Here is a 12,276-nt window from a genome sequence, read left to right on the forward strand (position 1 = left end):
TCGCTCCTGTTGTCCTGTACGGAGGAGCTGCGATGGGGGAACGTGCGGGCTAACACACCCGGCTGCCGCCTCCGGCCGCTGCCGCTCCCGGTGCACCCGCACCGGGCCCTTCGCCGGCGCCTCCTGGGCAGGGCTGTACCCGCACCCCGCACCGCTGTGGCCGCAACGGCCTGGCCGGGCACCGGCACCGCCCCCGCTTCCCAGCCTGCCACTGTGGAGCTAACCAAGCCCGCCCCGGCCGCCTCCGGGACTCCGCTCCGCTCCGCACGGGCGGTGAGTGGATGGGACCGGTGCCCGCCCGGAGCCGCCGCGCCGGGGAACACCGCACACAACACGCTGCCTGCCACTGCCGCCCTCCGTAGGCAGCTGCCACCACCTCTTCCTCCTCCCCCACCCCCGCCCTGCCCCGGCGGCCCCGAGAGAGGCGGGCGGTGAGTGGCGGGCGGTGAGTGGCAGCCGCGCCGCCCCTCGCACCGCGGGGAGGTACGGGAGGGGAGGGGAGGGGGCCGCGGCCGATGGGCGGGCCGGGGCCGCCCCCGAGGGCTGCGGGCTCCCTGCACACCCCCAGTCGGTGCCCGGCTGCTTGCGGAGCTGCAGGGGAGGGTGTTATCGGGCGAGCCGCGGTGCTGACTTCGCCCTGCAGGGCTGGGTGAGCTTCTGGGGCGGGACCGCTGCGGGACGGCCCGAGCTGTCGGGCCCTTCCCGGCCCCTGCCGTGGCTTTCCGGCCTTCCGGGGAGGCAGCACCGCCTCGGCACTCCCGGCCCCGGCGGGGAGCGAGGCCGAGCGCGCTCGAGTACTCCCGGCCCGGCGGCGGGTGCGGAGTCACCGCCAGCAGCGCAGCGCAGCTCGGGCGGGGCGGGGCAGCCCCCGGCTTGAGAGCAGACTCGCGCTCCCGAAAGCCTTGCCCTGCCTCGCATTCCCAGACTTTCAGAAGAAATCCTCAAATCAGATCCAAGGGCTGGTTTCTGCTGGAGCCAAAGCCCGCGGGACGGAAAGTTGGCGGTGCCCTCTGTAGGACCGGCGCGGAGTGGCGGGCGGGACGGGAGGGTTCCCACGGCTGGCGCGCCCCGGGTGGGCTCCTGCGCCCTGCCGGGTCCCGCAGCCTGTGCGTGAAGGGCCGGACACGGACCCGGGTGGGCTCCTGCGCCCCGCCGGGTCCCGCAGCCTGTGCTGGAAGGGCCGGACACGGACCCCGCGCATCCCTCGCGGCCCGCTGGCTCCTCTCACAAAGCGCTAAGGTCAAGTGAAAAACTGGAGGCAAAGTAACTTTTGTGATTGTACAAGGGTTAAAAATACTCACGCTGGTTTATTGGGAAGGTATTTTAATCTCTGTGTTTTCCGAGGGTTGTTTGAAGGTTGAGCTGAACTGTCTTGGTTTATTTATAACTTGGCGTAGAAACATAATACACAAATGCATTTACTTAAATCAGTAAAATATTTTAGGGAAATTTAATTTTGGCAACCAAGTGGTCAAATTAAAAGAATATGTTTTGCAGTGGTAATATTATTGGCACTTTTAGCATCCCATCTTGACTTTAGTGTTCTTAAAGTGGAAAAAATTGTAGCCTGAGCTAAGTAGTAACTGAAGTTAAGCAGTGTCTTTGGTTTTAGCTATACTGCTTTCATCCTTGCAAGGACATCTTCAGGTCAGTATTCTGAATTCATTCACAAAACTATAGTTTTGTGGCCAGACACCTGCAATGCTCCTTGGAAGTTGCTTGACTTTAGGGAAGTTGCTCGACTTTTGAGAAGTTGTTCTTAAGCAGCAAGTTACTATATGTTGCTGTGTGGTATATATGCTTACCTTGCTACTTCTGTCTTGTTAAAGCTAAACTTTCAGTGAGCACTTTTATTACAGTTCAGTTGCTTAAGGAACTTTTCATTAATGAACAGAGATCCCTTCACTCTTTAGAAGAGGGCTTACAGTTAAAAGGCCTTTTCTTGTAAGCAGCTATAAGGCCATTTCCTCCCTGCCTTAATGTGGCATGTAAATACAATTTAAAAAAAATTGATGCAGTAGTAAATAAAGTAAGCTTATTTTGGTCTGTGTGTATTTCATTTAGAAATATCTATGAAGAGCAGCCTTGGTTGTGTGCCCCTTCTTATTTTCCATGGAAAGTTCTACATCTTCTTCCCTTTTGCTTTCTTATCTTTCTTGTCTTACTCTTATCACCTGATTAGGTGATGTCAGTTAACCAGACCTTTGATGTAAAGTGAATTTTTCTATTGTTATAGACATGTCTGTAAAAATTTAGGGGCTAGTCTTTATTTCTTGCATGTGTAAGTAGAACATTAGACTCAAGTAAGTTATTTATATGCAGCATTTAAGGATTAATTCATTTTAGCATTTATTTACATTTGAAAATCAATTTTAAGGAAAAAGACAGTCCCTATTCTGGCACAGTGCTGTGTATATGGTCAATCTTATTCAACAATTGCTGCCCATGCTTGGAGTTACTTAAGAATGTATAAATAGATCTTTAAGTTGCTGTCTGCCTTCCTGTCCTTTTTTAGGCTTTTTGTTCAACTAATTATACAAATACATTCAGATTTTAAATTTTTACTTGGGTTTTTACATTGTGACCCTACTATCTGATAATTAATCATTATTCTCTTCTCTGTCAGTTAAAATGAATTCAGCTCCTGATCCTTCCTCAAGCCCCTCTCACCCCCAACTGCATCTTGGAAGATCCCAGCTCAATGCTGCTCCCGTGGGCCTCAGTGAGAACACATCTTCAGAAGATCCTGCAGCTTCTGTTCCTGGCCATTCCCATAACAGGGAGAAAACTGAAAAAAATGGTAAGTATGAAAGCAATCTTTATGCTAAATTGGCTTATGTTAAACACTGGGAGATTATTGTGTATATGTGTGTTCTAATCTCTGTTTGAACTGACACTATAAAGTAGGAAAATAAGTTTCTCCAATTTCTTTTAACCTGTTATTGTGCAAGAGACTTTTCTTCTGCAGCTTACTTGGTACATTTCAGATTTTCCTATCCAATTTTTTATAAATGTACAGAGTAATAGGAAAGAGGTTTGTTTGAAAAATTGGCAGGAAGAATTAAATTAAATTTATTATACTACTACTGTTTTTTTAATTTCTTTATTTGGCTAGACCACTTACTGACTATAGCTTTAATATGAATTCTAATGTGGATGCATAGATACTACTGTACTGTAAACTGAGGGAATTATGAATATATGATATATGAAACTAGAATTGAAGTTAATATTAGCAGTCAGGTAAGAACTTGGATTTACAATCATGATACACTGTGAAAGGCAGAATGATAATTTATTTTCTTCCCCTCACTCTGAAACCACTGGGTTTCAAAGATTGTGGAAACTGATGGGATGAGAGAAATTGTCTCCTACAAAATGCAAACCAAAAAATATCTGGCTCCTGTATTTAGGTGCTGAGCTCCAGTTTTAAATTCAGTTTGTAGTCTTACACTTGTGCAACACAGTCTTATGTTCAAAGTTATCAAAATTACTGCTTTTTAACTTTCTTTAAAATTGGACTTTTGTTTGTAAAACTGCTTGTGTGCATGTCCTTAGACTCACAAATATGAGTCACTCTGTTGAAGGTAGTAAGGCTGTCCAAGAGTTTAAAATTATTGAATATGTGAATATCTATGTGGCACACATCAGATGCAGCTGAGCTCTGCACATAGTTTGAGCCAATACTGTGGCTGTGTTAGCACATCTATTGTATGCATCTGATTCAAAATTGACTGTTGGAACCTTCTGGGTTCTTTGTTGCTAAAAGGCACATTCCAGATGGAGGAAGGTTTTTTTAAGATACCTGAATCTCTAACATTCCTCAGTGATCATTACCAATTTTGTCATCTAGCCCACCTGTAAAAGAATTGAGATACTGGAGAGACTTGACACTTCTAATATTAATTACATTATTAATTTGGAATCAGTGCTAACAGGATGTTTTCTTTCTTCATTCTCCAGTTTCTTAATAGGCTTCAAGAGGGAAAGAATAGCAACTATCATAGGAATATGATGTGATTTTATCTCAGACTTAGTTACAACATGATTTGAAAGAGCAATGCGTAGGTTTCTGTTACTGGTGCTCCAATTCATGGAAGATTCTGAAAATTAATACAAGGTTTTTAGTGGTGTTTTGCACATAGCTTATGTCAGGTATTCTTCTCTGGCTAATTTGGAGATTTCCTTACCCTACACATACTGGACTTGTCAAATCATACTGATTTTGTCTTAGTTCTATTCACAGGCCTGTGTATTTACTAAGGATCCCTACTTATGTGGTTTTGTATTACAGACGCTCTTACTTGTGCCCCTATAAAAGAGGACTTTTGAGCAATGATGTATTTCTCCATTTCAATTGTGATTCATCCTTGATTGCTTTAAATATCTGCCCATTAAAATATTATTGGTGCCTTTTGCCAATGTCATTGCCCTTTCCATGCCTGTCTTAATATATGCAAGTGTTTAATGCAGCAGAATGAGCCAGCATTGGCATTGTGTCATGCTGGAGTTGCTAACAACCAAGATTTTAGTGGATTTAGATGCACGAGTCTTCAACAACATTTAATACAGCATTTTCTTTTATGGTTGTTTTAGAGCTATGCCATTTATCGTAATGCTAACAGTTTCTAGAACTGAAAACTTTTAAAAAAGAAAGGAATTAGAGAATTTTTCTTCCACCCACAACAGCACTGGTCACCAGGACTTCAGAAAGAAGTGCAAATAGTAATACAAATTCATAGAGATAGAGATGCATGTGAGTATGAAAACAAAGATGAAGAAAGTGATGTCTCAAACAGCAAATTGGCACTTCATCAATTTTCAAAATACTTGAACTGATGGAGAGGGTATTCTTTGGAATCACTGGAACTTTTATCAATAAATAACATTCCAGTTGGTGATAGGTCTATGAGTAGCAAACAATTTGCTCTCTTAGCCATGGCATGCTGTGGTTTGATTGTATGAAAGGAAGTATGCACTAGAACAGATGTTCTGGGAAGGGCTGTGAGTGAAGTGAAAGAGGACAGAAAAGACCAGCACACTGATGTACAGAAAGCCATCTCAATAAACATTATCAAATATGTAGAATGCTGCTCTTTAATGATGACTTAAATGTTCTTGCACAAAATTATACAAACTTAAATTTGTAATTTATTTTTTAATCATCTGTGATTTACATTAGAGAATGGCAGATGTACAATGTACATCTCAGTTATCTTGAAAGGCAGTTTTATCTTGGGCCCATCTACCACATGCCCGTGTGCCCTTCCCCTAAAGAAAGGTACTGGAATCCGGGGCTGCAGTAGTCAAAGCATTGCCCCACAGATGGAGGGAGTTCCTTCCCCTCCACCAGCACTGGTGAGGCCACATTTGGAGTGCTGGATGCAGTTCTGGGCTTCCCAGTACAAGAGAGGCATAAATTGAGTTCAACAAAGGACAGCTAAGATGAGGAAGGGCCTGGAGCATCTCTCCTGTGAGAGAAAGCTGAGAGAGCTGCGGCTATTGAGCCTGGAGAAGAGAAGGCTCAGGGGGATCTACCAATGTACATAAATACCTGACAGGAGGATGCAAAGAAGACAGAGCCAGGCTCTTTCCAGTGGTGCCCAGGGACGGGACCAGAGGCAATGGGCACACACTGAAACTCTGGAGGTTCCCTCTGAACATCAGGAAACACTTTTTTGTTTTTTGATTTGTGGGTGACCAAGCACTGCCACAGGTTGGCCAGGAAGGTCATAAAGTGTCCAGCCTTTGAGATACTCACAATTGTGCCTGTGGACACAATAGGTGGTCCTGCATAAGCAGAGGGATTGGAAAAGGTGACCTCCAGAGGTCCCTTCCCACCTCAGCCATTCTACTAATTCTTGTAATATTCTTGCCAAAATATCTGTCTTTCTGCTCTGTTCTTTGTCTTCCAGTCTTTATTTATATACACTGTGTTTTAAGGCTACAACATCAAAGTGAACATTAAGTAATTTGTTTCCCGGAAACACCCATCATCTATTCCTGTAGCATTATCCATATCTTGCAGCATAATCCAGCAAATTAACGAATGCTCTGGCTCTGATTCAGTAAAGTACTTAAGCACATGCATATCCTCAGCTGCTCAGGTACTTTCTTGGGGTCAAACTCTTAGACTACAGGTTTTTTCTTGGTAATCTTTCTGTCTGTGTTCTGCTAATGTATCATTAGTTATGTTATTCCTCATATAATCAATTCTAGATGTAATGAAAAAAAATTTCAGTGGTTAGGATGATTTATAGACAACTAGTTTTGTTGAGCTAAAAAAGAGACAGAGCATATTCCTATTTCTACCCAAAACTGTTCCCTTCTGCCTATATATGTTATTGGCTTTCGTGTATTTGTTAGGAATGGAATGAATATATCAGCTCTCATGTTTGAAAACAAATGACAAAAAAAAAGTTGTTACCCTTTCAAGGATATTCATGGACAGGAAGTTTATTAGTGACTAAAGCATACACTACTAATTAGGGCTCCTGAAATTTTAAAACCATTGAGTCATCAGTATCCATGTAAGCAAATTGCAGGAGAGTTCATGTATAGCAAGGAAGACCAGTGTCTGCTTGCTTGTGAAGTCTGTTGAAACAGACTAAGACTCAAATCTGTAAAGACACTTCTGTGCCTCTCAAGTGCACATACCCCTTTCTGGCATCTGTATTTCATCCACTCTGTGCATCCTCTTCCTTCAGATACAGCCCTAAAACAATGTGAAAAGAGCTCTGGAGGTCCCAACACCAAATCCTCCAAGTAGGTTTAGAAGTGCCATTCTTGCTGGTGAAACCATTTCCTCCACTTGTACACAGAGCAGATATAGGGAGAAAGCACCTTCAATATAGTGACTTTCATATGAGCATCTGTAATGCTGCTGCTATTAATGTAGGTTTTTTTGAAGAGATGCCTGAATCCACACTCCAGGTAGGTGGTCTGTATTGCTGAGCTAGAAAGGAGATTTATGTGGCACAGTGGATGTTTTACTTTTGATTCAGATGAAAGGAAAGCAGAGTTGAGAGAAAATTCTCACAATATGATGGTGATCAGATACTTGCCTGAGACATCAGGATTCAAGTAACTGCTTCAAGTCAGCCACGATGGTAACTTGAGCTGGACTGACTCTAACCCAGGTGAACATTTATTGTGCTGGAGTTTATCTGGAGGAGCTACCATTTCTTGTAATGCTTCAGCACTTTCAAGTATGTAAAGTGTCTTTCTTAAAAACTGGCTGTCTGCCAGTCAGCAGGTAAAAGAGATCGTGCCAGGATACAAGAGAAACGGGGCACTGTGAGGGTGGTAAGTCTTTTCCTATGAGGGTGAAACAGATTTTGTTTTTACATCATTCATGCACATTTGCTAGCCAATAAGGATGGAGAGGAGGAGTTGTAAAGTGAAGTTGCAGTGCTTGAATAAACATCTTGTTGGTTAAAGAACTAATTTTTGTTTTGATTTGTTTATGTAGATTTCTGCATTTCATTAGGTTATGAGGGGTTTTTGTATCTCTTGGAAGAGAATTACTTTATTAATTGAGTGACCTAGAATTTCTAAATAGTAAAAAACGGTCTTCTAAACAGTTTATGGGGCACTGTAACAATTTATAACACTGTCTCCAGCACATTGCTAAACGATAGCTAACAAATAGGGAACCTCTCTAATTTACAAATGTTTGCTGAGTGTTAGCCTCTTCCAGTTAAGGTTCCAAACAACCTTTGCTTCAAAGCTCTATTTTAGTACTTCTGCATCTTCACTTTCTGGTAGTTTGCTATTACAGACTAACTCTTGACGCAAAGTGAAATGTTTGTTCAAAGCTTGAAGAAATCTGTGAAAAACCTTTGATTGTTTGAAGGGGAGGATTATGTCTTGAAGTATTAATTACTTAACAATTTGACTGTCAGTTTATTAATGCCCCTTCAAACTTTACCTGTAATTACTCAGGCTCCTGGAAAGCTCATTTGCCAGGTAGTGCTATTGGGAAGAAAAGATTCTATCCAAACAAAAGGTAATGACTGTATTTTTTACTAAAATTTTGAGACCTCGTCATAGTTGCTGCAGAACAATGGAAATTGGCTTTTTCAGGTCTGCTGCTATTGTTGCCAATAACATGCTGCTGTTTGTACCATAGGTAGGTGTGGGATTGGGCACCCATTTATTTGAGGAAATATTTTCCTCTTTTCACCATTTACAGAAATGGCTTTTTTTCTGCTGATAACAAAGGTACTGCTAACCATTTTTTGCATTCACACAATGTCCCAGGTTAAGATAGTGCCATAGCTCATTATTTTTAGGTGGATTGATTTCCTAATCTGTTTGATAATAAAATGTTTTTTTCTAACTTTGTCCCAGGGGGTTGGAAGGATAGAAGTGAGCAGTTGAAGGGTAGAAAGGGAAGAGCTATACTTAAATTTTTAAATTATATAATGAAATGGGAGTGGCTCTATAAATTGTTTAGTGCTAAGAATTTGAGATTTCTATTGTACACATTTAAAAATTTAATGGTTGGAATACAATCTTTCAATTAAATTTCCTTCAGAAGGAATCCAGTCTTTGTGTTCCACTGTGCAAACAAAAAGCATGAAATGAGAATTGTTGAAAAGTTAAAAACACATTCCTCATCTGAACCAGTTCTCTAATGTAATGCATCAGCATTCAGCATTCAGCACCACCAACTTTGTGAGACATTTTGCAGTGGCCTTGGAGGAAAACATTTGGAAGTACCTGATACCTGTACATTCATCTTCAAATAAAGCTGCAGCAAATCCCTGTTACACCACAGTAATCAAGGAGAGACAAAGTCTGCTGTGCTGCTGGAGGGCTACTTGCAAAAGTTGTGAGTCTGGAAACAGTAAACTGGGAGATAAAACAAATCCTTTACAATGTTAGGTCATTGTTAGAAGTGCTTACTTAAGACACTGATTTTGCTGAAGAGTTGGAATGGACCTTTTTCAAGGGCCACTCTGTTTTGACAGTAAGCTAATGAATTGCTTGAGTGCCTATGTGGTGAAGTCCTCAAACTGCAGCATTGCTGAAATTCCATGTGGATTGTGCAGGTCGTTATGACAACTTTAAGTCTGCACCTAAAAAAATATGTGGGCTTGGTGAGGTTTGTGGTCTCAACTCTTCGTTGTATTTCTTTTCTGCAGGTTGCTTTTTTTTTTTGGTGGAGAGGTTTAATACTGATGATTATCAACTGAGAAATTACAAAAAAAGCTAATTTCTTCTTAATTCTTCAGTTTTGGAACATGTTAGATTTATCCCAGCTCATCCATAAAGGACTTAGTCAGAGATGCATGCATAGAAAAGGCAGCCAGAGTGTCTCATTAGTTGTGTGTAAAATTATTTTAATGACTTTAAAAGATCATTGTACAGTAATATGTAGGCTAGAAGAAAATAACTTTTAAGAGTAGTTTTTCCTCCACTTTTAAAATCTACTGTCTATAATATCATCACTCTTAGTCTTCTACCTACGTAATTTTTTTTTATTGCTCTCCTCACAATTTACCTTCATTTTATGGGGGTGCAGAAGTTGTTCCCATTTTAATTTAATGCTGTTTGGTGACTTGCAGTTGTGGTGTGACTGAGAGTATTACTACACTACAAATGCATTGCTCCTCCATGGGAAAGCAGAGTTGAGTCCTAGAGTTCAACACTTCTGTAAACAAATGTAACTCCCTTCTCTCCCATCCCTGTTACCACCTTTAAAAATAGAATGCCTGCCAAAGTATGCTAATATAAATACTTCTAATTGTTCTTGAGACAAAGTAGGACCACCTTAAGGCCTAACTATGAAGGCTTAAGGGCATAGCAGAACATAGAGGCTGCTGAAATGGATGAAAGAATTCAGCACTCATGGATGAGCAGCTAAGCATCTAAAGTTAATGAAACCTTTTTCAAATCACTGATATTTGTCATACAAAGTATTTCTGCTCCAGTCAGCTCCTCTGTGTCATTATATTTGCATGTATAAATCATGTTTGTGACATGTGACACTTGATGCCTTACTTTTGAGTGGAATGTCAAGTCGTTCCAGAAATGTTACTCCTACATAGTTACTGCACACAATACCATTGAACTTTTAGAGCTTCTGGAAAGTGAGTAGGAGGATTTCTCTAGAGCCTCAGACTGCCTCTGCTGAACGCTGAAAGCTACAGTACAATCCAGTGACACACAAAAAGCTATTAGAACACTCATCATTTCAAAATGTACAGATCAACTTTTTCTAAAAGTGCATTGATAATGAACTACTACCACATTTTACCCATGGATGAACTGTTTAAATCAGGGTTTTTTCTGAATGAAAGAAATCAGACATCTTTCACTTTGGAGATAAGCTTACATAGCATCTTCCAACTAATGGAATGTTTTTTATTTTGTCATTAATATATATATGCCTTTAGTACTAAAGGCATCTGAGATTCTAGAAAGCTTGCTTGTTTAATAGTTAAAAAAAATCTGTAATAAAAAGCTGTGTGCTGTTCCCTGAAATTGTCGAATTTGTTGAGGGTTTTTTATTAACTTAGTAGATTTGTGCTTAAAGTAAGAACTTTTCCTGCATAAAATCCTGTGTAACACTGTATCAGTTATAACTATACACTTCCAAAAGGGACTGGAGATACTACATAGTACATGACTCCTAAAGAAATACCTTCTAGGGAGATATTGCACAATATGTATTCTGCTCTCTCTGGTTTGGTTGATATCCACAGGCAGGCACCGCCTAAGCTTCTATTTTCCTGTTTTTCTTGATTATTTATTGCTTGAAAAACATGCTTCCATTATTTACATGGCATATGCATGCCTGCTTCCTGTGTAATATTATAAAATTTTCTTTATACTAGCAAATGAGCTATTACTGAAAATTCACCATAAAATTATTTTCTATAGCTAGTATATTGTGGCATTCTTAAAGCAAATTCACTTGCTCTTCTAACAAATTAACTTCATCTTTGCAACAGCCTGTTATTTCTGATGTTCCAGTCATGCTTTGTGTTTTTTGGTGTTTGTTTTTTCAGTAGCACAAAAAGACCAGGTGATTACAATACAATCTTACCGTAGTTTTGGACACTGGAATAAAGCCTCTACTGACTTTATAAGAAGGCATAACAGTTTCTGAGTGAACTTCAACAATAATGGAGGTAACGAGAAAGGTAAATAATGGAGGAATAGCGAACAAGACTTAGGAAAGCTGAGGGTATAGGACACAGAATTCTGTTACAGCAGTGGCTTAACAATCCCACTCAGTCATCCAGACCCAGGAGGTCCCAGTGCTTCATAGCAGTCTGTAAATACAGAGTTTTTGCAGGTGGATTCTCTTTAGCGGCTGAATACTTAGTTTTTAAGAAGCAAAATGATGCATTTTCTCTTTTAGTTAATTTTACCTTATTTTTACTGAAGGCATTGAAATCCAGGGAACAGAACACATTTCAGGGCCCTTAAATGCAAACTGAGGATTACTGAGAATGAAAAATTAATATTAAAAAATGACTGGCTTTCACCAAGCTGATTCTTCATAGATACTTATGGTGGGTTCTTTCTGTGCACTGCCCTACCTTCCTTTGGCACATAATTTATGACATGTTTTTGATCTGTTGCTGGCTGTTTCTTTTTCAGGCTAATCCAGTACTGTGTTAGATAGCTACTTTTTAATTTTTCCTGTGATGAACCTTGCGGCACAGAATGCATTTATAATTCTAAACTTCATGACTGTAGAACAGTTAGACCCTTTCTGCAAGTGCTACTTAGCCACTTTTATTAATATTAAGAATGGGATAAGCTTTGCATGTGGCAATTCAGAGGCATGTTTTTATGGAAATCTCTAGTTGTAAAAAAAGATGAAATAAAAATCGAGGTTCAAGTTTGTCATAATGAAAGTCATGGAAGAGGCTTTTAGGCTTTTTCAAATACAAATAATTCTATATCTGACTTTTCTGTGCCGTGTCTGCCTCCACCTACACATTCATTTGTTCATCCTACCTTGTGGAGCCTGGTGGGAGGAGTGGAGTGTAGCAGCGAACGTAGGTTATTCATACTAGTATCCTCTCACAGTAAAAGCACGTAATTTTCCTTGCAATTCAGATAATACTCCCTTTCAGATTCAATTACAGCAAAGCCTTCCTGCTAAGGCAGTAAAATGATGTGTGGCTGAAGCTTCAGGTAAGTACGGAGCTGTACAGTGTGACAAAGTTAAGTTCAGACATCACTACCCTTCATGGTATATGGAGAATTTGTTCATGTGTTGGAGAAGATCTAATGTCAAAGAAGATATTCTTC

The 12,276-nt window shown here is 40.8% G+C and overlaps 1 protein-coding gene across 6 annotated transcripts in view; it reads left to right on the forward strand.

Moving 5' to 3' along the window:
• The first annotated feature begins 261 nt into the window (after positions 1 to 261).
• WFS1 (wolframin ER transmembrane glycoprotein) overlaps positions 262 to 12,276 on the forward strand; it is a 33,683-nt gene continuing 21,668 nt past the window's right edge. Inside the window, exons 1-2 of one of the 6 annotated variants that reach the window (XM_071556832.1) lie at positions 262 to 483; positions 2,627 to 2,800. In XM_071556832.1, coding sequence (XP_071412933.1) covers positions 2,632 to 2,800 — 169 coding nt within the window. In that variant the 5' untranslated portion in view covers positions 262 to 483; positions 2,627 to 2,631. The other 5 variants (XM_071556833.1, XM_071556834.1, XM_071556831.1 and 2 more) reach the window with 5 other exon arrangements.

Source organism: Pithys albifrons, chromosome 5 (genome assembly GCF_047495875.1).
Source record: "Pithys albifrons albifrons isolate INPA30051 chromosome 5, PitAlb_v1, whole genome shotgun sequence".
Lineage (NCBI taxonomy): Eukaryota > Metazoa > Chordata > Aves > Passeriformes > Thamnophilidae > Pithys > Pithys albifrons.